The sequence below is a fragment of the Mytilus californianus genome, unplaced genomic scaffold (genome assembly GCF_021869535.1).
Source record: "Mytilus californianus isolate M0D057914Y unplaced genomic scaffold, xbMytCali1.0.p SCAF_4, whole genome shotgun sequence".
Classification (NCBI taxonomy): domain Eukaryota; kingdom Metazoa; phylum Mollusca; class Bivalvia; order Mytilida; family Mytilidae; genus Mytilus; species Mytilus californianus.
The window spans coordinates 100,504,411-100,531,836 of NW_026262690.1; the positions used below are offsets into that span (position 1 = coordinate 100,504,411).

At 34.1% G+C, this 27,426-nt stretch overlaps 1 protein-coding gene and 2 long non-coding RNA genes across 12 annotated transcripts in view; 1 reads left to right on the top strand and 2 right to left on the bottom strand.

The window, feature by feature from the left end:
• LOC127698926 (TALPID3 protein-like) overlaps positions 1 to 27,426 on the bottom strand; it is a 480,691-nt gene that overhangs the window by 166,178 nt on the left and 287,087 nt on the right. For all 5 annotated transcript variants that reach the window (XM_052202653.1, XM_052202654.1, XM_052202655.1 and 2 more), the window contains one exon: positions 12,833 to 13,056. In XM_052202653.1, the coding sequence (XP_052058613.1) occupies positions 12,833 to 13,056 (224 nt within the window). The remainder of the gene's footprint in view (positions 1 to 12,832; positions 13,057 to 27,426) is intronic.
• Positions 1 to 27,426, top strand: part of LOC127699029 (uncharacterized) — a 218,998-nt gene that overhangs the window by 143,243 nt on the left and 48,329 nt on the right. The gene's annotated exons all lie outside the window — the stretch shown is intronic.
• On the bottom strand, positions 25,018 to 25,977 carry LOC127699053 (uncharacterized). Its single transcript, XR_007981053.1, has 2 exons — positions 25,675 to 25,977; positions 25,018 to 25,181 (listed from the first exon to the last, which is right to left on the bottom strand). It is a non-coding gene; the product is annotated as an uncharacterized LOC127699053 (long non-coding RNA).

Below are 27,426 nucleotides of genomic sequence, written 5' to 3' on the forward strand. Positions count from 1 at the left end.
AGTGCATTAAAAATTTAATTCAACATGTGTGTGTATATTATGATTATAAATTATAATTTATTGAGGAACTATGATTTTTTTATTGTTTTTATTTGAGCAAATCAACATCAGAAAGTCTGAAATCATAAACTGAAAATTATATATTTATTTTTAACATGAGTATTTGACAATGAATAATCTTGTTGTCACATAACAGGCATAACTGGGTAAAAAAATATTGAGTTGTGTGAATGGTTATTTGGTGAAAATAATAAGTCGCCGGTTTTTAATCTTCAGGGGATAAAAAAAGGGGGAGGGTAATTAATTTGATTCCAAATGGCTTCCAATGTACTGTATAAACATGCAATAATATTTCTATTGAATTTATTGCTTCAAAACGTCTTGAACAATTGATTTTTTGTGGATTTTTTTTTTACTTTTAGGGGATTTAATGATTTTAAAATGGAGCTGCCAACTTTGATAGTAAACAGATTGCATGCAGATTCCAGTTACCTTTACTCAGCAATACTAGTTGGAAGTACAGAGACAGCAAATTTAATTACAGAAAGGAGAAGAACTTAACATGTATCCTTTATATCTGGTTTTTATTAAGCCTAAATTAATATATTGTTTGTTTCCCCAATCCCGACACCGCCAAGCCAGGTGTGGATAGGTAGGTAGGGAAATAATTTTATTTTTTCCAAAAAGCTGGAACAATATCGGTGGATCTGGCAAGCCTGAAAATTAGAACTGAATAAAATAATATTTGACTTAGTTTTGACAATAAAATTGTAGGAGTCGGACCCGTTTTTGCAGGGTCGGTAGGGATTGTTGAAACAGACAATATTTTATTTTAGGCCTAATTTAATATTTGAAACTGAACAGCGAGCATCGTTAAGCCATGGTGAACAATATGTATCTAAATACAATTATTGAATTAAGACAATGAAATGCTTAAGGGTATTAGTGAACATGAGGAGGAGGGGGTGGGGAAGGGAACCATTTTGATTGGTAATTTAACAATCTAAGCAGCCATCAAAAATGGCCAAGAAATTTGCTAGTAGTAAGTACTAGTATCTTATTTTGATGGGAGTTTAAGGATCTGACATTAAAATAAATACAAGTCAATTTTTTTTAATGGGAACTTGACAGCCATTTAAATAAGCTATTAAACACAGTGATCGGGAAGGACGTCCGCCTTGCGCCAATTGCCCTTTTCCACCAGAAATTGCGCATAGAGTGACAAATGTAAGCACCCACGTCATGCACACGATGTTTTCCACTCCGTTTTGAAACATTTGATATCGTAAAATGGATTTCCGATTGTGTTTCGTGTCGCCATGTGTATGTACAAAACTGTGTAGTGTTACCGCCTATATATATTTTTGGGACGTCTCGGGTGTAAACATATTTTGGATTATATCTTTTGGTAAGTACAATGTATTAGAATTTCCACAATTTTGAATATATGTGCATGCTCTTTTAGTTCAAAGTAGTGACATTTAAAGTGTTTTATTAACTTTTAAGAGTCAAGAAAAAAAGAAGGTCATAGATTTATAAAAAGTATTAATAAGAAGATGTGGTATGCTTGCCAATGAGACAACTCTCCACAAGAGACCAAATGACACAAAAAATTTGCATATACATATCATAAAATTGTGTAGGACATGAGTCATATTTTGTATCATTTTAAAACATTATTTGTTTTATAAAATACCGGTAGTACTTCTGAAAAAGTAATTTTGCTATAAAATTAGAGATCTGTGGTGTGACTGACAATATGACATTTATATATCCACAAATGGTAAAATAATATATCATTATATATACATGTATAGTATATACACTACTCACCAAAAGTATGATATAAAACATGGGCAAGACCCATTATGTTATAGTACAATGATTATGAAAAACAAGTATTAAACAAAAAAGAAAGGAAAACCTCTTTATTTCTTGGGACAGTCACTTATTATAATGATGATAATTTAGTACTGACATGAGGTTTAATGTATTGTACAGATGTATATATCAGCTGCTGAACCAGGGTGGTGGTGGTGGCAATTAAGTCAACATTAGGAGTAAGACTTATAAAACTTCTATGCAATAAGTATGTAGCTCTAAAGCTCAGAAAGGGGGAGCCCCCTTTCCTAAATCCAGCTCTGAATATTAAATTTCTAGAAGGATTTGACACTCTTAGAAATTGACCCTGCAAAAAAACACATTAATACAAATCTTTTCAAAAAGTGTTATTTTCATTTGATAATTTCAGAATTGACAACAAATGTAACTAACTAACTTTATATCTGTACAAATGTTAACTTATTCTTTTATATGCTAGATTCTTTTACTTTTATTTTTTCAGAATTTGCCATCAACAAATTCAACTTTAAGGACAGCGAGTTCAATGGGACACTGAACGAAAAGATACACACATGTAACAGGACTACCTATAGAGGACAGAGAACAAATATTGTTTTATTAAATCACAGAAAATGCCATAAATGGAAAGATTTTCTAAAGACATTCTCCTTACTCATCCATCAAATTCCATCTGATGGTCAATTCTCAATCAAGTTTCCATGCATTTTACATGTAATGGAAATATTCCATTGGTTTTCCATCTGATAGCAAAATTACCATCAGTTTTCCATCAGATGGCAAAAATACCATCAATTATCCATCAGATGGCAAAAATACCATCAATTATCCATCAGATGGAAATTATGCCATCAATTTTCCATCATCATGAACACAAATTCCATCAAACCTTTTCCATCAACCATTTTCCAGCATTGATGGAAAGTTGATGGAAAGTTGTTCCAATACTCCATCAATATGATGGAATGGGATGGCATTTTTTCCATCACAAAATTCCATCATGTTTGATGGAAAATCTAGGGAAGGGGAGTTAGACACAACGAGGTTCGACTGTATATTAGTTTAAGATCGAAATCTGGTCTCTAAGCAACATCTATTCCTCAAATTAGAGTCCAATCTGATGTCATGGTGTCAAATTAAGGTAAGTAATACCAAGAGAACCACACAGAGAGAGTAACATTAAAGTAGGAGGATCTAAAGAGCCTGTGTTGCTCACCTAGGTCTATGTGCATCTTCAACAATGGACACTCTCCAGCATTGTGGGCTAGAATAGAATTCATGACAAAAATCTCTTTTTTAGTTTATCTTGTATTGCTGATCATTTTTTTCTGTTTTAAAGTTTCTCTATATCTTCTTTAGTTGGTGCCCAACACACAAAAAAGGATAAAAAGTTGTAATTTAAGGGTAAACTTTCCTTTAAAGTGTCTTTTAAGGATTTCCGCAAAATTTGACTTGATTGTAGATCTTGTCTTGCTGATTATAATTGCTATTTAAAGTGTCTATCTATCTTTTCTAGTTTTCAAAACAATAGGCAAAAACGTAAAATATTGGTAAAAATCGTCATTAAAGAGCAAGAACTCCAATAAGTATTCGACTGATGATTTCTGCCATGTTGACTTATTTGTAGATCTAGTCTTGCTGATCATTTTTGCTATTTAAAGTGGCTATCTATCTATAACAGTTTTTAAGATAAGACGCAGACCACTAAAAATGGGTAAAAAAAATCGTCATTAAAGAGCAAAAACTCCAAATAAGGAGTGAACTGATGATTTCGGCCAGTGGACTTATTTGTAGGTCTTGTCTTGCTGATCATTTTTGCTTATTTAAATTTCTATCTATTATAGTTTTTTCAGATGTAAGCCAAAAACACAAATAATTGGTAAAGATTGTCATTAAAGGGTAACAACTCCAATAAGGGTTGGTCAGACGATAACAACCATGTAACTTATTTTTTCTTATCTAATTTCTATATATCTATTACATATTTTCAGATATTAAGCAAAAACGCAAAAACTTGATAAACATTGTCATTAAAGGGCAATAACTGCAATAAGGAGTCGTCTGATGATTTCAACCATGCTGACTAACATGTAGATCCTGTCTTGCTGATCATTTTTTCTATTTCAAGTTTCTCTCTATTATAATTTTCAAGATAAAATAGGCAAAATTGAAAAAAATTGATAAAATTAGTTATTTAAGGGAAATAACTCCTATGAGAAGTCATCTGACTGTTTTGATGAAAAGAGACAATAGGTAGTTCTCATCATTCTGAACATTTTTGCCCCTTTCAGATTTCCCTATTTATAGCAGTTTTCAAGATAATAAACAAAACTTGCATTTTACCCCAAGCCATGTTGGCCATCATGGTTGGCATGCGGGGTCATTGGACACATTTTAAAACTAGATACCCTTATGATGATTGTGGCCAAGTTTAGTTAAATTAGTTGCAGAGGAGAAGATTTTTCTAACGAAGATGGACGACGGATGCCAAGTGATGAGAAAAGCTCACTTGGCCCTTTGGTTCAGGTGAGCTAAAAAGTAGTTATCCACTTTGTTACGACCAGAAATCACCTTTAAATTGTAGCCAACAAAAGACACAAATCAATAATAAAATTTAACAAGATTTATTATACACAAGTTTACAAGAAGGATTACACAAATAGAAATGTCAACTTAACTGTCAAAATATATGTCCGATCTTTTGTCTTTTCTTTATCTGGAATTCTTCTCTTCACTGTTGCGGGAATCCAAACAGAATATTATGTCCAATAAGTCACAAGTCACAATCTAGTATGATGTTGTTAACGTGAATAAAAGTGTCAATCCAACTGAGAGAACTTATGAGAATATTAATTTTAATGTCTGAAAGTTTAACTTTAGAGTCTGTTTATATATAGTTGTCACGGAAACTTCTAGAACACTGTAGAAAGGATACTCCTAGAAAACTGTAGAACGGAAATTTCTAGAACAATATTGACATTTAAATTACGAATCTTTTATTATGATCATTCTGGAATCGTTATCATTTCTGAACTGCACATTTATAAGATTATTTTGTAAACAACTACAAGGCCAAACAAAACAAATTAGGCCAAGATAAATAAATATAATAATTACAATATCGTAACACCTCCCCCTTTAAAAAAAAGTTTGAGTGCAACAAGAACTTTTCATGAACAATATATACAAACATACATAGTATGTATACAGTGTTTTAATAAGATCTAGATAAAGCATCTGCTATTACATTATCTTTACCATTAATATGTTTTACAATAACATCATATTCCTGTAACAATAAACTCCACCTAGTCAACCACTGGTTCTTGTTTCTCATTTTATGTATGAAGGTGAGAGGATTATGATCAGTATAAACCAGAATAGGATGCATTCAAGGATTTAAATAAACATCAAAATGTTGAAGTGCAGACCAGGGTTTCCAAAATTTTCTAATGACAGCCGGACATTTTTCAAGGAAATATTTTTGACAGTCAATGATCAGCTGGATACTTAAATGTAACTGAGAGGATGGATAAATTGATATATATGTGTTTGAATAATTAGTAGTGTTATATGCAATAAAATTATTTATAACTGTTTTGTTTTCTTCATTCTAAAAATAAATAAAATATTATCCTTGGTATTGTGTCATTTTTCTGTGTATCGTGATACAGTAACCATCAATCAGCTTCAGTACCTGACTGTTCTCATGTTTTTGTTTTTGTTTATATAATCTATTTTCTCTCTGTGAGTACTTAACACTTTGTAAATTAAGGACATCTTATTTGAAATTGTTGATGTTGGCTTTAATTGCAGTACAACTTGATCATCAATACACATGAAACATTTCTTTTTGTGTATTGATTACCTGACCACGTGACTTTTACAACTAACGCGGTATTTATAAATAACATTGAGGAGGCCCAATGAAGGATAGTGTTTAGATAACCATCAAACCGTGTCAAATCTACTGAACAGTGATAACATTTTTCTTTGTACAATTTCCCAACCTGATTTAGAAAATAAGGAACAAATAAAAACATACTCAGTTGATAAATAATTAAATGAATAACAACATGATATTTTACGTAAGCATATAACAACAATAAGATATCAGAAGAGCACAATGTTGACAAACACAAGCAATAAATATTACAATGAGCACATTGAAAAGAAGCACAGGTCAGCACAAGATTAGAGTTCATTTAGTCTAATTTAAGATTTTACATTCATGAGCTTGCTAAATGCATTGTTCTGATAAACATGGCGGTTACGAACGGACTGCCATTTGCGGATAGCAGGAACAGGGTCGAAGTCCTTAACATCTACACCTCCTAAGCTTATCCTCATATGTTGATCTAAAGCGTCAATACCCAGACTTCACCGTAGTTTTGTCTTTATAATGTTCTGCCTTGAAAAACCCCTTTCACATTCAACACTTGAAACCGGCAATACACGTGAAACTTCCATTAGCGAAATTGCATTTGGGAACTAGTCTTTTCTGGAAATAATTGCAGTCAACAGATCGGCAAACGAAAGTCCCTTGTAGTTGTTGAAGATCAAACACTTAAGTATGCCCCATTATATTTGTAGTTCTTCTTTGTTGACTATACTATAATGGTCTCCGAGACACTCTAACTGTTGTTCACCGTAGCGAGGAAGGTCGGCAACACTACTAGGAAAGTTCGACGGTTCAAATACAGAGAATGCTTTGAAAATTTTGCAGTCTGGAAATCTGTCACGAATATTATCATGTATCAATTAGGCACATTGCACGGCTTTTGTCTTTAGATGAATATCACGGTGGTTACGTTTAAAGATGATAGTGTTGTAGCTATCAGATTGGTCTGTTGATTTTAGAAATTCGGCACATAATGGTCCAAATGAAGAAAGCTCTGTTAAGTATTCGGCCTCTATGGCCATGAGAAAAGAGTCAACTTATTGTTTCACGGTGGCATAAGACAAGTCACGTTTCTGAAGTGATTTACTGAGCTGATTAATTTTACCAAACAGGTCGGATAAAAATTAGATCATGGAAAAGAACTTGTATGTTGTCATACTGTTGTGAAGAGAATTAGCCACAATGGCGCTGTCACTCTGGTCACCTAACATGTTTACAATGGAAAAGAAAGAACGGCGGAGATTGTCTAAAGCGTTTCCCATAGAAAGCCAGCGGACTTCATGAATGTCAAGCGGATTTATCAACGGATCATCTATGATAAGTTGCCATGATCATAGTTCGGCAAGGTTTGTGGGTGAACGTTTGTAATACGAATATACAGTGCTAACAATGCTTTCCAAACATTTAATGTCAGGAATTTATTTTGCCGTGTCGACACAGGCTAATGCTAGACGATGAGCTACGCAATGAACCTCTACTAAGTGTGGAGAAGTGTCTTTTAAAAGCTGAGATACACCTCCGTGCTTACCTATCATTACAACAGTGCAAAACACTCTTTTTCAATAGTTGAATAATTTTTCTGATGTTTATCTAATTTCTTAGAAAAATATGATATAGGTTTCTCAACATTATTATCTGTCTCTTGATATAAAACAGCTCCAACTCCTACATCACTTGCATCAACGGCAAGTTTGAATTGTTTTTCAAAGTCTGGAGTAATCAGAACTGGACTATTAATTAAAAGTGATTTGCTATTTTCAAAAGCGTTTTGACAATTATCACTCCAGATAAATTTAGAATCTTTCCGTAAAAGATGAGTCAATGGTTGAACAACAGTAGCAAAATTTGAACAGAATTTCCTGTAAAATCCAATCATGCCTAAATATCTCATAAGTTGTTTTTTATTTGTAAGAGGAGGAAATTTGGTAATTGCATCCTCTTTAGCCATAATAGGTTTCACTTGACCTTGGCCAACTGTGTGCCCTAAATAATGAACAGTGGCCTGACAAAATTCACTTTTACCAAGATTAACAGTCAAATTTGATTGTGACAATATCAAAAGTATCATATAAATGTGTAAAATGCTCTTCCCAGCTATCACTATATACAATAAGATCATCAATATAAGCATAACAACAGTCTAAATCTTTTATAACATTATTGATCATTCCTTGAAATGTAGCTGGAGCACTTTTCATACCAAACGGCATGACAGTATACTGAAATAAGCCGTCTGGTGTTACAAAAGCTGATATTTCATGAGCTCTCTGTGTCAATGGTACTTGCCAGTAACCTTTCAATAAATCAAATTTGTTCACAAATTTTGCTTGACCAATGTTGTCAATACAATCGTCTATCCTTGGAATCGGATAGGAATCAGATTTTGAACCTGAATTTACTTTTCTGAAATCAGTTACAAAACAAAAGGTTTTATCTGGTTTGGGCACAAGGAGACAAGGAGAGCTCCATTCACTGTTACTCGGCTCAATAATATCATTGTCAAGCATATATTTAATTTCTTGTCTCATAAATTCAAGTTTGAGTGGATTGAGCCGGTAAGGATGTTGCTTAATTGGAGAAGCATCGCCTACATCAACATCATGACAAACAACAGCGGTTTTGTTTGGCACATATGGAAAAAGATTTAAAAAAAAAAATACCAAAGTTTTTAATTTTTCCTTACGACTAAAAGTCAGATGTGCAAGTTCTGAGTCTATAAATTTGACAAAATTTCTGAAATTTCCAATCTAACAGTTTGTTCCATAGTCTTTGAATCAAAAGATGGTTCAATTATATCTGGTTTGTCGTGATTGTTCTCCAATTTAACCATGGCTAAAGTGGCAACTGGTTTACTCTCATCTTCATTAGCACGATCAAAATATGGTTCTAACATATTAATATGACACACACTATTTTGTTTACGCCGACCTGGTGTTTTTACAATATAATTCAAATCATTAATTTTACTCTCTATGGTATAAGGACCACATTATTTGGCCTGTAAATGATGTCCAGGGACTGGCGAAAATACAAGTACCTTATCACCCTGCTCAGAAACTCTGTCCCTGGCATCTTTATCATACCATATTTTCATCTTATTCTGAACAGTTTTTAAATTTTTCTGAGCAATTTGGCAAGCAGTTTACAATTTTTCTTTCAATCTAGATACATAGTCTAGAAGATTCAAGTCAGTGTGTTCCGTAAGCCATTTTTCCTTAACCAATTTCAAAGGTCCCCTTACAGTATGACCAAACACCAACTCAAAGAGACTAAAACCAAGGGATTCTTGAACAGTCTCACGGACCACAAAAAGTAGAAAGTGAACTTCATTATCCCAGTCTCTGTCAAATTGAAGACAAAAAGTTCTAATCATGATCTTCAATGTTGGATGAAAACATTCTAAGGTACCTTGAGATTCTGGATGATAAGCACTTGATATATACTGAGCCATCCCTAACTGGTACACGACTTGCTGAAATAAACCTGACATGAAGTTTGAACCCTGGTCGGACTGGATAGACTTAGGAAGTCCTACTAACCTGAAAAATTTGATAAGAGCTTTGACAGTAGTTGGTGTCTTGATATTCATTAACGGAATAGCCTCAGGAAAGCGAGTAGATGTACACAAGATCGTCAATAAATATGCATTTCCAGTTTTGGTCTTTGGTAAAGGTCCAACGCAGCCAATTAGTACTCTGCTGAAAGGTTCTTCAAAGGCTGGAATTGGCAGAACTGGTTCTGGTGGTATTTTCTGGTTAGGCTTACCAACAACCTGGCATATATGGCATGATTTGCAGTATTCTGCGACATCATTTCTAAGTCTGGGCCAGTAGAAATGATGCAAGATCTTAAGGCAAGTCTTCCTTATACCTAAGTGTCCAGACTCCAGCCAAGGCGGTGTCATGGGCAAGACCAATAATTTCTTGCCTATAAACTTTAGGCACCACCACTTGGTATACCACTCTCCATTCCTCCTCTGGGGTAGCATCAGGGGGCCTCCACTTCCTCATCAAAATGCTGTCTTGATGGTAGTAGCATTCGGCCACTTTGTCTGCATCCTCCTGTGGTTGAGCCCTCTTGCGGAGCTGAAGTACCTCAAATCTTTATTTTGTTCTTCAACAAATTTCCTTCTGTCTAATGAATGGCTGTTAACATCTGGTCATGGCATAATTACATTCGTGTTAGTACTAGGTGGTCTTACTACGGCCTTTTCTGAGCTACCGGGACCTTCAATGTCAGCAAGGAAAGTGTCAGAAAGGTCCATGTAATCAAACTGGTCTTCTTGTATATCCTCATTTTGTTGTTTTCTTGCCATCGCCCTAGTAACAACACAAGCTGGATACAGTTCAGCATAATCTTTGGGTGATTTAACATCCACCACCGGTTCACTGGTAACAATTGGTTCAGCAACCACTTTGTTTAAAGCTAGATCATTTCCTAGCAATAAAGAAACACCCTCAACGGAGAGATTAGGACGAACACCCACAACAACTGGTCCAGTAATCAAATCTGACTTCAGATAAATACGATGGAGGGGAACATCTATACAACCTAACTCCACACCTTGTAACAAAACGGAGGCACCAACAGAAGTCTCTTCAGACAAAGGCAACACACCTTCTAACAATAAAGTCTGAGAAGCTCCAGTGTCTCGTAAAATCTTAATATGCTGAGGAGATGTATTATCAACAATAGAAACAAACCCATCAGTCATAAAGGGTTTATAATCTTCCATGTAATCACAAAAACTGGATTTAAAAGCCTGACTCGCAGGACATTCCAACATATTGGTAATAAGGTGTATCGTACAAGCACTGGACTTGGGTTTATTATCTCTTTCATTCTTCTTCTGGAGTCTAAAACAATCAGCCATCAAATGACCACTTTTCTTATAATAAGCACAAGTTAGTGACGTCTTCCTAAAAGTATCAAATTTCGGACTAGACATATTATAACTAGACTGACTCTTATTCTGTGCAACAGGCTTACTATCAGTACGCTCAGTACTTTGATTTTTGTAATTTCCGCTCGAAGTATTAAAATTTTGACTTTTGAAATTTCTTTTATGTGAAATGGTATAATTATCGGAAATAACAGCTGCATCTTGTAATGTTTAACAGTTTTGTCATCTAAATGTGTTTTTTAAGTCTAAATGAACACACTGCTTGAACTCTTGTAATGACATCAATTGTCTTATTTTATCAAAATTGTTATCTATTTTCTTTGACGTAAGCCATTTATCAAATAGATCTTCTTTTTCCCTAGCAAATTCAACATAGGTTTGTGAATCAAACTTTTTATAAGACCTAAATTTCCGTCTATATGCTTCTGGCACTACCTCATAAGCTTTCAAAACTGCCTGTTTTACCATGTCATAATCAGAACTTCTTTCTGATGAAAGTGCCTTGCCTTCAAAAACACTTTGCAGCATTGTAGTCCAATAAGGCTTTGGCCATTTCAAATTTTGAGCAATTTTTTCGAACTGTGGAAAATATTTATCAACTGTTTTTTTCACAAAATCTAGGAACCAAACGTATATTTTTTGCTGCATCAAAATGAAATAATTTTGACACTACATTAGTGTTGTTTTCTACTTTATTGTCCATTTCAATTTTCATTTTCTCCATCTCTAACCTTTCCCTCATTTCAAGTTCTGCCTGTTTTAATTTGAATTCATCTTCCTTTTCTTTCATCTTCTCCATCTCTAACCTTTCCTTCATTTCAAGTTCTGCCTGTCTTACTTCTTTTTCTTTTTCCAATTGTTTTATTTCAACTTCGTTTTCCAATTGTTTTTCCATTTGTTTTAATTGAAATTCATCTTTCTTTTCTAATTATTTTAATCTAATTTCATGTTCTAATTCAAGCTGTTTTAATTTGATAGCATCAACATTTTCGACCTTAAGTTCAAGAGCCTCTTCACCAAAAATTTCTGCGTCAACTAAATTGTCTATTACCAAATTTTTTATAATTTGTTTTCTCATAGATGCTCTAAAATCTATTTGTAAATGTTTCTCAAGCAACACTAATTCGTCTTTCTTTAGTTTATCAAACCCTTTCAGGTCTGGCGTTTTCAAAAATTTACCAGCATCAAATGCCATTTTGTCGAATTTTGTTGGCTAATTCTAATTCTATAAATACAGAAAAATTTAATCTGATATTAACGTTCTCCCGGACGAGTCCCCAATTTCTGTTACGGCCAGAAATCACCTTCAAATTGTAGCCAACAAAAGACACAAATCAATAATAAAATTTAACAAGATTTATTATACACAAGTTTACAAGAAGGATTACACAAATAGAATTGTCAACTTAACTGTCAAAATATATGTCCGATCTTTATCTGGAATTCTTCTCTTCACTGTTGCGGGAATCCAAACAGAATATTATGTCCAATTAGTCACAAGTCACAATCTAGTATGATGTAGTTAACGTGAATAAAAGTATCAATCCAACTGAGAGAACTTATGAGAATATTAATGTCTATGTCTGAAAGTTTAACTTTAGTGTATGTATATATATATAGTCACGGAAACTTCTAGAACACTGTAGAAAGGAAACTCCTAGAAAAGTATAGAACGGAAATTTCTAGAACAATATTGACGTTTTTAATTACGCATCGTTTATTCTGATCATTCTGGAATCGTTATGTAAGTAAAATAGAAAGTTCTAATCATTCCTTGATTGTTACAGTGATTTCTGAACTGCACAGTTATAAGATTATTTTGTAAACAACTACAATGCCACACAAAACAAATTAGGCCAAGATAAATAAATATAATAATTACAATATCATAACAACTTAAACATGTGTTAAAGAGTGTAACAAAATCCTCATACTAACCAATAAAATACTAGAATTTTAAACATGGAGTTTAATAAAATTGGTTATAGAATTTGAAAGTCATTATAAGGTTGAATTAACTAAGTGTCTCAAACTAATTTTAAAAAAATGCATAAATTGATCATCAGAATTTCACTAATATTCATCAAAAGAGTCTGTTAAAACTGTCTCATGCGACCTTATTTTACTAAATATATAAAAGTTAGAAAAACTATTTGCCATCTTTTTACCTGTTTTGAAAGTTCTTGTGCTCTCCTTTGATTAGTTATATTTTCTTTTGCTGGAATTGTTATCAGAGCAAAGTTTTTTTCAGCTGTGACCTGAATTTTTGACACAGGAGTGGATGTAATTAGACCCCCTTGTGTTGCCATGGTAACAGGAGCTGTTAATCCTCCTTCCATCCTAGGTCCACCAAGTGGTATTGCCATTGGAATAAGACTTCCAGGAATAGGCCCTACAAAGAAAGGATGTTGGTTCTTTATACATTGTTGTACAAATTTGATTAACATATTCACAGCAGAAATTTCGAAATTAATCGGTCTTTGGAGGTTAAGAACTTCAGTTTTCCCCCTAATAAACAAATAAGTCATATATTGTTCAATAAAATAGATCTCATGATTCCCATCACTATTTTACTCTCTTGCAAGTTGCCAATTCAATTTAGATTGTCAAACAGCTCACGAAACAAGATTTCTGCTATTATCATTTTCATTTATCTCTGGGACTGAAATTCTAAAATTATACAGAAAATTAATCCTTCATTGCACTTTGCAAATCTAAAATTTAAGTATGCTGATGTGTGATAACAATAATAGTAATAACAACTAAAACCCAATTGTTCAGATTTTAAAGTGATTGATAAGAAAGATAAAAAGGTAAAAACAAACACTAAAGGTATGAGAAAACAGGTAGCCTAAACACTGATACCAAAACAATATATGGTTTCTAAGTACTTTCAATTGAAACAAGGTAACTCGTTAGCTACTTCTGGTTTAGAAATTTCAATTCTGATGTCATATGAAAGCATATTTTAGACTGATCTGAAATACATACGGTTGCAAGGGACTTTTCTGTGAAATAAAAGACATAATCTGCCACTTCCGGTTTACAGAAAATCACTACCAGTGTCATAGCTCACTTTACACGTCTTTATAAAAAAAAAATGGAGAACGTGTCCCCATGGACACAGATGATGCCCCCGCTTGCATACAACATAATAAAGGGACATAACTAAAGAACGATAAAAGTGACGCTACCTAAATTTGTACTCGATCTGAGTTTCAAGGTAATGAGTATTGTGTATATGTATCATAATGTTTGGTTGGGGCAAACTTTAGTTACAGAACGGAAACTTAATATTTTGCAATTTTTCGATTTATAAAGGGACATAACTCGATAATGATTTAAGTGACGCTACCAAAATTCAACTTGATCTGTGTTTTGTGGTAAAAAGCATTGTGTATAAGTTTCATAACATTTGGTTGAGGCAACTTAAGTTAGAGAACGGAAACTAAAAATTTTGCATTTTTTTCCATTTATAAAGGGGCTAACTCGAGAATGATTGAATTGACCCCACCAAAATTCAAACTTGATCTTTATTTTGTGGTAATAAGCACTGTGTATATGTTTCATAACATTTGGTTGAGGCAAACTTAAGTTAGAGAACGGAAACTAAAAATTTTGCAATTTTTCCATTTATAAAGGGGCATAACTCTAGAACAGTTTAAGTGACGCCACCAAAATTCAAACTTGATCTGTGTTTTGTGGTAATAAGCATTATGTATAAGTTTCATAACATTTGGTTGAGGCAAACTTAAGTTACAGAACGGACACTAAAAATTTTGTAATTTTTCCATTTATAAAGGGGCATAACTCTAGAACGGTTAGAGTGACCCAACCAAAATTCAAACTTGATCTGTATTTGGTGGTAATAAGCATTGTGTATAAGTTTCATAACATTTGGTTGAGGCAAACTTAAGTTAGAAAATGGAAACCAACTTTGGGACGTACGTACGGACGGACGTACATACATACAAGGGTAAAACTTAATACCCCCTCCGCTATGGCGGGGGCATAAAACCCTTGATCAGCAAAATTTAATAGTAATATCTAAATATAAATTCCTTCATCAGCATTTAATATAAGTTCTAAAAATAAATTGACAGCTAATCACCTCAAAAGAATACAACATTTCTTTATAACAAAACCATTGAGAATTTAGAATTGGTTATAGGAATTGAATTCATACTCAATTTTTTGCTTTTGTGCAATACACTATGCTGTTGTGAATTGCCCCCTCCCAAAATTAAAAAAATTACCCCCCCTTTTTATTTGATTTTGTGCAATACACTATTGCATATTGACCCCCCTTCAAAATAAAAAAAAAAAATTTTTTACCCCCCCCCCCCTCTTTTTTTTTGGCAAAAAAAATTAAATATGAAGAAATTTTCTTTTTAATTTCTGAAATCTGAAATGAGAAAAAATTGTCCCCCTCCTACAATTTCTTTTTTTGTCCTCCCCCACCCTTTTGCCAAACAACCCCCCCAAAACAAAAAAAAACAAAAAAATGTATCCCCCCTTTTTTTGGCAAAAAAAAATAAATAAAATAAATGAAGAAATTTTCTTTTTAATTTCTAAAATCTGAAATGAGAAAAAATTGTCCCCCGCCCAAAATTTCTTTTTTACCCCCCCCCCCCCCCCCCCTTTTTTCACCTCCCCCACCCTTTTTCCAAACAAAAAACAAGATATGGTCATAACCTCAATTCAAATTTCCATTGGAGTTTGCAACCATAATTACCAATTTAAATACATCATAAAAGTCTTAAAATAGAAAATGACATACATAACCATGGCTAAAATCAATATTCCTTAATCATCATAAATTTTATAGTAACTTCTTAAAGTAAATTGACAGCTAATCACCTCAAGACAATACAACATTCCTTTATACATAATTTAAAACATTGTTTGTGTTTGGATTACCTCCCTTACACTGCTTTTAAATTGTCTTAATTGTACATTAACCAGGAAACTCTTGTTTTCCCCCCTTTTTGCCCCTAATTCCTAAACGGTTTGAGCCATAACCCCCCAAAGCCAATCCTAACCATCCCTTTGTGGTATAGAAACTTGTGTATAATTTCAGAGAGATCCATACACTTAAACACAAGTTATTGTCTGGAAACTAAATAGATGCTTATTTGGTCCTCTTTTTGGCCCCTTATTCCTAAACTGTTAGGACCATAACCCCCAAAATCAATCCCAACCTTCCTTTTGTGGTTATGAACCTTGTGTTTAAATTTCATAGATTTCTATTTACTTACACTAAAGTTATTGTCCAGAAACCAATTGTCTTCGGACGACGACGACGTGATACCAATATAGGATGCGTGGATATGAAGGAACCGAACAAGGCTATTTTGAGTTCACATCATATTACACCAACACTTGATGATATGATTTTGGATTTAAACGGATCTAAAGTATTTTCGACAAGAGACTGTCAGAGTGACAGCAAACCGGAATTCCTGCAGAGGTCAAACCCTGAACAGTTGAGCCAGTATGGACACTTCATTTAAGCTTAAAAAAGCTCTGAATTTGGATTGTGACTGAATATTTGACACAGCATAGGTTTGTGACACAAAATGAATGTGGTCAAAGAACTGAAATATTTGAAATTGGACATTTACCTTTTATGGTCCAATATCCAAAATCTAAGTACATATTAGAATCAGCAAACCTCAATGTGGACCAATTTGATAAAGGAGCCAACAATCCAAAATCTCTCAATACATGGTTAGATTCAGCATTTCAAAGAATGCCATAAATTCCAATTTTTAATCGGATTTTCGAAGGAAAAATTGGTTATTAAAATGGGGATGTACGGCGGGAGGCTGGGCAGCTGCCAAACAGTGTCTCCACAATAACATGAAAACGCTTTAACAAATTTTTTTCAAATTTAAATATGTTGTTTCCTGGAACTTAATGAAGGTCTAGTTCAATTTTCAAGATTTTAGTATTTCTCCTTTTTGAGTTATCGCCATTTTTAATATCCAAAAGTGGAATTTTTAAATATTTATCTCTTGTTATCATGTTATGACTTGTCTTATCTCACAATAAAAATTGGAGTGACAGATTTATTTGAAAATTTTCTATTTCCTAAGTGGTGATGATTATAAGCTATATTATTAGACATTTTGAAGTTAATTACATTATTAATTATTAATTAGATCTGGGTTATATCTTATCATATGTTAATCATTGGAGTGACAGATTTATTTAAAAATTTTCTGTTTCCTAATAAGATCTGTAGGACTGTATATATAAAGTATGAAATTTACTAGTAGGACTGTATAAATGAAGTTTGAAATTTACTGTTCACTATAAGACATTTTGTAGATAATTAAGTCTCCCTAAACCATATATATTCTTACCCCCACACCCCTTTAATTTGAGAATGTGCTTTTATCTTGTAAACGGTCGAGATCCTAACTCCTAAACCATATATATTCTTGTATGGGACAATAAAACAAATCAAATGAAATATTGGGGGGAGTCCCCTGGTTCATCCCACCCCCCTTCTTTTTGAAAACTTGTGAACGGTCAAGATCCCCACCCTATATATTCTTGTATGGGACAAAAAAACAAATCAAATGAAATAGAAGGCAAGTCCCCTGGGGTCACCCCCACCCCCCCCCTCCCGTTTGAGAACTTGTAAACGGTCAAGATCCCCACCCCTAAACCATATATATTCTTGTATGGGACAATAAAACAAATCAAATGAAATATAAGGCGAGTCCCCTGAGGGTCACCCCCATCCCCTTTTCTTGAAAACTTGAAAACGGTCAAGATCCGCACCCCAAAACCATATATATTCTTGTATGAGACAATAAAACAAATCAAATTAAATATAAGGCGAGTCCCCTGGGGTCACCCCCACCCCCTCCTGTTTGAGAACTTGAAAACGGTCGAGATCCCCACCCCTAAACCATATATATTCTTGTATGGGACAACAACACAATTCAAATGAACTATAGGGGAAGTCCAGGGGGGTCACCCCCACCCCCTTCTTTTTGAAAACTTGTAAATGGTCAAGATCCCCACCCCTAAACCATATATATTCTTGTATGGGACAATAAAATCAAATCAAATGAAATATAGGGGAAGTCCCCTGGGGTAACCCCTACCCCCCTTCTTTTTGAAAACTTGTAAATGGTTAAGATCCCCATCCCGAAACCATATATATTCTTGTATGGGACAATAAAACAAATCAAATGAAATATAGGGCCAGTACCCTGGGGTCACCCCCACCCCCCTCCTGTTTGAGAACATGTAAACCATCAAGATCCCCACCCCCTAAACCATATATATTCTAGTATGGGACAATAAAACAAATCAAATGAAATATAGGGGAAGTCCATGGGGGTAAACCCCATCGCCCTTCTTTTTGATAACTTGTAAACGGTCTAAATCCCCACCCCTAAACCATTCTTGAATGGGACAATAATACAAATCAAATGAAATATAAGGCGAGTCCCCTGGGGTCACCCCCACCCCCTCCTATTTGAGAACTTGAAAACGGTCGAGATCCCCACCCCTAAACCATATATTTTCTTGTATGGGACAACAACACAATTCAAATGAACTATAGGGGAAGTCAAGGGGGGGTCACCCCCACCCCCCTTCTTTTTGAAAACTTGTAAATGGTCAAGATCCCCACCCCTAAACCATATATATTCTTGTATCAAATCAAATGAAATATAAGGGAAGTCCATGGGGGTAACCCCCACCCCCCTTCTTTTTGATAACTTGTAAACGGTCGAGATCCCCGACCCTAAACCATATATATTCTTGAATGGGACAATAAAAAAAATCAAATGAAATTGAGGGGAAGTCCCCTGGGGTAACCCCTACCCCCCTTCTTTTAGAAAACTTGTAAATGGTCAAGATCCCCATCCCGAAACCATATATATTCTTGTATGGGACAATAAAACAAATCAAATGAAATATAAGGCGAGTTCCCTGGGGTCACCCCCACCCCCTCCTGTTTATGAACTTGGAAACGGTCGAGCTGTTCATTATTAATAAGATAATACCACATTGAGGTCCAAAGGGTCCTAGATTAAACTTTTGTTTAATTTCATAAAAAATTGAATTCTTTGGTTCTTTGATATGCTGATTCTAACAATGTTTGAGTGTTAAATCATATCTAATTTTTGAGAACTTAGTCATCACTGGTTGTTATTATATTATTGATTATAATTTAAAAAATTGCATCATATCTTATTTTAGAGAACTTTTTATCCAGTTTGAGTTATTTCCCTTTGCACAGAACATATTATGGATAAAATTAACCTGTGTTTCATTTCAACATAAATTAAATATATATAGGGTTCTTTCAAATGTGGAATCTAAACCTGTATCTAAATATTAGATTTTTGGTCCCAGTTTTCAAGTTGGTCCAAGTCAGAGTCCAAAATTAAACTTTGTTTGATTCAACAAAAATTGAATTTATGGGGTTCTTTGAAATGCTGAATCTTACCATGTATTGAGAGATTTTGGATTGTGGGCTCCTTTATCAAATTGGTCCACATTGAGGTCCAAAGGGTCCTAAATTAAACTTTTGTCAGATTTCATTAAAAATTGAATTCTTGGGGTTCTTTGATATGCTGATATGTACTTAGATTTTAGATATTGGACCATAATAGGTATTTAAATGTCCAATTTCAAATATTTCAGTTCTTGGACCACATTCATTTTGTGTCACAAACCTATGCTGTGTCAAATATTCAATCACAATCCAAATTCAGAGCTGTTTTAAGCTTAAATGTAGTGTCCATACTTGCTCAACTGTTCAGGGTTCGACCTCTGCAGGAAAATCCGGTTTGCTGTCACTCTGACAGCCTCTTGTTGTTGAATCAAACAAAGTTTAATTTTGGACCCTGACTTGGACCAACTTGAAAACTGGGACCAAAAATCTAATATTTAAATACAGGTTTAGGTTCAGCATTTGAAAGAACCCTATATATATTTAATTTATGTTGAAATGAAACACAGGTTAATTTTATCCATAATATTTTCTGTGCAAAGGGAAATAACTCAAACTGGATAAATAGTTCTCTAAAATAAGAAATGATGCAATTTTTCAAATCATAAATCAATAATATAATAACAACAACCAGTGATGACTAAGTTCTCTAAAATTAGATATGATTTAACACTCAAACATTGTTAGAATCAGCATATTCAAGCACCAAAGAATTCAATTTTTGATGAAACAAGCATTCTGAGAGTATTGCATGGCAATACATAGTCCCCTACTGAGTATAAATTCATTATACTGGAACAAAATGCTAACTTGTTCTATAACTTGTCATGGTGTAAACAAAAAGTAAATATCATGTCAATATCTTCAAGCATGACTAAAAACAGTGTTGAAAACTGATTATATGAGTGAATTTCTCAAGTCCAATGACCATAACTCTGCCCAAAATTATTAGACAGAAACAAAAATTTGAACTTGATCTGTAACTTGTCATGATAAAACTATATACCAATTATCAAGCAATATCTTATAAGCATGATGAAAAAAACATTAGATATGATTAATAGTTCTCTAGAATTAGATATGATGTAATACAGTGTATATCTATTTCAAATTATAATCAGATATAATTAATAGTTCCAAATATTTTTTTCTTTCATTTGTCACAAACTAATATAGATTTGTAACTTATCTATAAAATGTCAACAACTTTTATCTACACAATGTAATGTATTGAAATATATACATTAATAAAAATAGATTATTATCTAATTAAAGGATTTCTCTTCATAATTTTTTTTGATATATATATAGCATTCAGAAAATTAGTTTATACTAAATAACAAACAAACCTGTCAAAAAATTCTTCAAATAATTCAACAAAGAATGTCTTTTGAAAAATGAGTTATCTCCTTTTGTACAGAAATATGGTTTAACATAGTACTCTCACATTAGATATGGTCCAGAGTTATGGTCCATAACTCTGGACTAAATCATCAGACCGGAACAAAATTCGAACTTGATCTATAACTTGTCATGATAAAACTATATACCAAATATCAAATCAATATCTTTAAGAACGACGAAAAAAAGTGTGGAAAGCTGATTTGCCGGACTGACGGATGGACAGATGAACAGACGGACAGACGGACGGAGTGCAAACCTAAAGTCCCCTTCGACTTCGTCGGTAGGGGACTAATTAAACAAAAGTGTAATTTAGGACCCTTTGGACCTCAATGTGGTATTATCTTATTAATAATGAAAAGAAATACAGGTTTAGATTAAGCATTTCAAAGAACCCTATATATATTCAATTTATGTTGAAATCAAACACAGTTTAATTTTGGACCCCGATTTTGACCAACTTGAAAACTGGGCCAAAAATCAGAAATCTAAATATATGTTTATTAATAGACAATATAAGCTTAGTTTTTAAAGGAGTTCACTTCATAAAAAAAACTAGAGGCTCTAAAGAGCCTGTGTCGCTCACCTTGGTCTATGTGCACATTAAACAAAGGACACAGATGGATTCATGACAAAATTGTGTTTTGGTGATGGTGATGTGTTTGTAGATCTTACTTTACTGAACATTCTTGCTGCTTACAATTATCTCTATCTATAATGGACTTGGCCCAGTAGTTACAGTGGAAAATATTTTGTAAAAATTTACAAAAATTTACAAAATTTATGAAAATTGTAAAAAATTGACTATAAAGGGCAATAACTCCTTAAGGGGTCAATTGACCATTTTGGTCATGTTGACTTATTTGTAGATCTTACTTTGCTGTACATTATTGCTGTTTACAGTTTATCTCTATCTATAATAATATTCAAGATAACCAAAAGCTGCAAAATTTTCTTAAAATTACCAATTCAGGGGCAGCAACCCAACAACCTGTTGCCTGATTGGTCTGAAAATTTCAGGGCAGATAGATCTTGACCAAATGAACAATTTTATGCCCTGTCAGATTTGCTCAAAATGCTTTGGTTTCAGAGATATGAGCCAAAAACTGCATTTTACCCTATGTACTATTTTTTAGCCATGTCAGCCATCTTGGTTCGCGGGCGGGGTCATCAGACACATTTTTTGAACTAGATACCCTAATGATGATTTTGGACAAGTTTGGTTAAATTTGTCTTAGTAGTTTCAGAGGAGAAGATTTTTGTAAAAGATTACAAAAATTTACGAAAAATGGTTAAAAATTGACTATAAAGGGCAATAACTCCTTAAGGGGTCAACTGACCATTTTGGTCATGTTGACTTATTTGTAGATCTTACTTTGCTGAACATTATTGCTGTTTACAGTTTATCTCTATCTATAATAGTATTCAAGATAATAACCAAAAACGGCAAATTTCCTTAAAATTACCAATTCAGGGGCAGCAACCCAACAACGAGTTGTCCGATTCATCTGAAAATTTCAGGGCAGATAGATCTTGACCTGATAAACAATTTTACCACATGTCAGATTTTTTCTAAATGCTTTGGTTTCAGAGATATAAGCCAAAATCTACATTTTACCCTTATGTTCTATTTTTAGCCTTGGCGGCCATCTAGGTTGGTTGGCCGGGTCACTGGACACATTTTTTTAAACTAAATACCCCAATGATGATTGTGGCCAAGTTTGGTTAAATTTGGCCCAGTAGTTTCAGAGGAGAAGATTTTTGTAAAAGTTAACGGACGACGGACAACGGACAACGGACGACAGACGCCAAGTGATGAGAAAAGCTCACTTGGCCCTTTGGGCCAGGTGAGCTAAAAATATATAGCATTCAGAAAATTAGATTTTACAGAATAACAAACAAACTTGCCACAAAGTTCTTCAAACAGTTTACCAAAGAAAAGTAGAAAAAAATCCAAAATTTTATCTATCATTAATAAAATGTCTTTTCAAAATCTATAAAACTTATCAGTAACAAGAAATAATTGTAACATGATGTTGTTACGAAGTCTCCCAAACAAAGCTCCAATAATTCGTCATTCCCATGGTCGCCTGACATTGGGCAAAGTCCAGTACAAATTGGTTTGTGATATGCATAAGTGACACCTATGGATTGACCCTGTATGTCATTCAAATCTTCTTGAAATGACGATCAGGAATATATATGGTTAAAGGGTGGAGATCTCGACCGTTTACAAGTTCTCAAAAGGGGGGGGGGGGGGTGGGGGGGGGGTGGGAGGTGATTCCTAGGGGACTCGCCCTTATTTCCTATGATTTGTTTTTTTTTGTCCCCTACAAGAATTTATATGGTTAAGGGGTGGGGATCTCGACCGGTTCACAAGTTCTTAAACAGGAGGGGGGTGGGGGTGACCCCAGGGGACTCGCCTTTTATTTCATTTGCTTTGTTTTATTATCCCATACAATAATATATATGGTTTCGGGGTGGGGATCTTGACCGTTTACAAGTTTTTAAAAAGAAGGGGGTGGGGTTAACCCCAGGGGATTTCTCCTAAATTTCATTTGATTTGTTTTATTGTCCCATACAAGAATATATATAGTTTAGGGGAGGGGATCTCGACCGTTTACAAGTTCTCAAAAAGAAGTGGGTGGGGTTACCCCTGTGGACTTCTATATTTCATTTGATTTGTTTAATTGACCTATACAAGAATATATATGGTTTCGGGGTGGGGATCTTGACCGTTTACAAGTTATTAAAAAGAAGGGGGGTGGGGGTTACCCCCATGGACTTCCCCTATATTTCATTTGATTTGTTTTATTGTCCCATACAAGAATATATATGATTTAGGGGTGGGGATCTCAACCGTTTACAAGTTCCCAAACAGGAGGGGATTGGGGTGACTCCAGGGAACTCGCCTTTTATTTCATTTGCTTTGTTTTATTATCCCATACAAGAATATATATGGTTTTGGGGTGGGGATCTTGACCGTTTACAAGTTTTTAAAAAGAAGGGGGGGTGGGGGTAACCCCAGGGGATTTCTCCTAAATTTCATTTGATTTGTGTTACTGTCCTATACAAGAATATATATATAGTTTAGGGGTGGGGATCTCGACCGTTTACAAGTTCTTAAAAAGAAGGGGGTGGGGTTACCTTGTGGACTTCTATATTTCATTTTGATTTGTTTAATTGACCTATACAAGAATATATATGGTTTCGGGGTGGGGATCTTGACAGTTTACAAATTATCAAAAAGAAGGGGGGTGGGGGTTACCCCCATGGACTTCCCCTATATTTCATTTGATTTGTTTTATTGTCCCATACAAGAATATATATGGTTTAGGGGTGGGGATCTCAACCGTTTACAAGTTCTCAAACAGGAGGGGATTGGGGTGACTCCAGGGGACTCACCTTTTATTTCATTTGATTTGTTTTATTGTCCCATACAAGAATATATATGGTTTAGGGGTGGGGATCTCGACCGTTTACAAGTTTTCAAAAAGAAGGGGGTTGGGGTTACCCCCATGGACTTCCCCTATATTTCATTTTATTTGTTCAATTGACCTATACAAGAATGTATATGGTTTCGGGGTGGGGATCTTGACCATTTACAAGTTCTCAAAAAGGAGGGGGTGGGGGTGCCTTGCCTTTTATTTCATTTGATTTGTTTTATTGTCCCATACAAGAATATATATGGCCTCGGGGTGGGGATCTTGACCGTTTACAAGTTTTCAAAAAAGAAGGGGGTGGGGCTGGACTTCCCCTATATTTCATTTGATTTGTTTTATTGTCCCATACAAGAATATATATGGTTTCGGGGTGGGGATCTTGACCGTTTACAAGTTTTCAAAAAAGAAGGGGGAGGGGGTGACCCCCCTGGACTTCCCCTAAATTTCAGTTGATTTGTTTCATTGTCCCATACAAGAATATATATTGTTTAAGGGTGGGGATCTCGACCGTTTGCAAGTTCTCAAACAGGAGGGGCTAGGGGTGACCCCAGGGGACTCGCCTTTTATTACATTTGATTTGTTTTATTGTCTCATACAAGAATATATATGGTTTCAGGGTGGGGATCTTGACTGTTTACAAGATAAAAGCACATTTTCAAATTGAAGGGGGTCGGGGTAAGAATATATATGGTTTAGGGAGACTTAATTATCTACAAAATGTCTAATAATGAACAGTAAATTTCAAACTTCATTTATACAGTCCTTCTAGTAAATTTCAAACTTTATATATACAGTCCTACAGATCTTATCACGAAACAGAAAATTTTCAAATAAATCTGTCACTCCAATGATTATCATATGCTAAGATATTTCCCAGATCTAATTAATAATGAAAATCATACTTGCAAATCTGTTTAACATAGTACTTTAACATTACATATATAATAATTAATAATGTAATTAACTTCAAAATGTCTAATAATATAGCTTATAATCATCACCACTTAGGAAATAGAAAATTTTCAAATAAATCTGCCACTCCAATTTTTATTGTGAGATAAGACATTTACCATACGCTTAGTCATAATATGATAACAAGAGAAAATTTTTTAAAAAATACCACTTTTGGATATTAAAAATGGTGATAACTCAAAAAGGAGAAATACTAAAATAGTGAAAATTGAACTTGACCTTCATTAAGTCCAAGGAAACAACATATTTAAATTTGAAAAAAATTTGTTAAAGCATTTTCATGTTATTGTGGAGACACTGTTTGGCAGCTGCCCAGCCGCTGCCGTACATCCCCATTTTAATAACCGATATTTCCTTCGAAAATCCGGTTAAAAATTGGAATTTATGACATTCTTTGAAATGCTGAATCTAACCATGTATTGAGAGATTTTGGATTGTAGGCTCCTTTATCAAATTGGTCCACATTGAGGTTTGCTGATTCTAATATGTACTTAGATTTTGGATATTGGACCATAAAAGGTAAATGTCCAATTTCAAATATTTCAGTTCTTTGACCACATTCATTTTGTGTCACAAACCTTTGCTGTGTCAAATATTCAGTCACAATCCAAATTCAGAGCTTTTTTAAGCTTAAATGAAGTGTCCATACTTGCTCAACTGTTCAGGGTTTGACCTCTGCGGTCGTATCAAGCTGTGCCCAGTTGAACTTGACCTTCATTTAGTCACAAGAAACAACATATCTAAATTTGAAAAAAAATCATCTCAGCGTTTTCATGTTATTGAAGAGACACTGTTTGGCAGCCGCCCGTCCGCCCGCCGTACATCCCCAAATCAATAACCGATATTCCTTCGAAAATCCGGTTAATAAAATGCTCCGCTTGGTGTAGCTTGAAATTACTGTAGAGGTTGAACCCTGAACAGTTGGGGCAAGTATGGTCACTACATTCAAGCTTGATACAGCTCTGGATTTGGATTGTGATTAAATATTTGACATATCATAGGTTTCTGACACAGAATGAATGTGGTCGAAAAACTGAAAAATTTGAAATTGGACTTTTACCTATCATGGCCCAATTTTAAAATCTAAATACACGGTTAGATTCAAAGAATCCCAAGAATTCATTTTTTTAAATTCAAACAAAGATTAATTTTGGACCCTTTCGACATCAATGTGGACCAATTTGTAAAGGGCCCAAAATCCAAAATCTAAATACATTGCTAGATTCAACATATCAAATAACAACATATATTCAATTTCTGTTGAAATCAAACAAATTTTAATTTTGGATCCCGATTTAGACCAATTGAAAGAAGAAACAGATGACCCCACTTGTAAATATACAAGATCAATGTACTAATTCATACCGATTGATGTTTTGTTTTCTTTGAAACTTAAGGACATTTGTTTCTGTATGTTGTCATTAGAGATTGCTTGGGTGTTTGAGTGCTCTCATTGTTCAATAACAATCAGTAATATGGTAAGTTAAGAAACAATGTACGTTACACCCCCCTTATTTGAACTTGATCTGTGTTTAGTGGTAATAAGCATTGTGTATAAGTTTAAAAACATTTGGTTGAGGCAAAGAAAATTTAGAGTGCAGAAACGGCAAATTCATCATTTTTTTCCATTTATAAAGGGACATAACTCAAGAATGGAGACAGTGACACCACCAAAATTTTCAAACTTGATCTGTGTTTGGTAGTAATAAGCATTGTTTATAAACTCATCATAGATACCGGGATTGAAATTTTGTATTTGCGCCAGACGCGCGTTCCGTCTACAAAAGACTCATCAGTGACGCTCTAATAAAAAAAATGTGGATAGTGTCCACATGTGGACACAGATGATGCCCCCGCTTGCACATCATATAGTTATTAAGGGACATAACTGAAGAACGGTAAAAGTGACGCTACCCAAATTTGAACTTGATCTGAATTTTGTGGTAATTAGCATTGTGTGTATGTCTCATAACATTTGGTTGAGGCTAACTTAAGTAGAGAACAGAAACTAAAAATTCATCAATTTTTCTATTTGTAAACACGGATAACTCTAGAACGGTTGTGTATAAGTTTTATAACATTTGGTTGAGACAAACTAAAGTTAGAAAACGGAAACAAATTAATTTATCAGTAGGAAGTAAAATTGAATATTGCATTGTATAAAGCATTGGTTGTAGTTGATTCAACTACCATTATGCACAAAGAAAGATAACTCCAATTTTCAAAGAAGACTTTAAATATTTTTAGAAATGAAGGGTAAAAATTGCTTTAATTTATCAGTGGAAGGCAAAATTAATCATTGCATTGTATAAAGCATTGATTGTAGTTGATTCAACTATAATCATGGACAAAGGAAGATAACTCCAATTTTAAAAATGACTCGATATTTAGAAAAAAAAAAAAAAAAAAATTTAACAATTTTTCCATTTGTAAAGGGCATAACTCTAGAACAGTAAAAGTGACG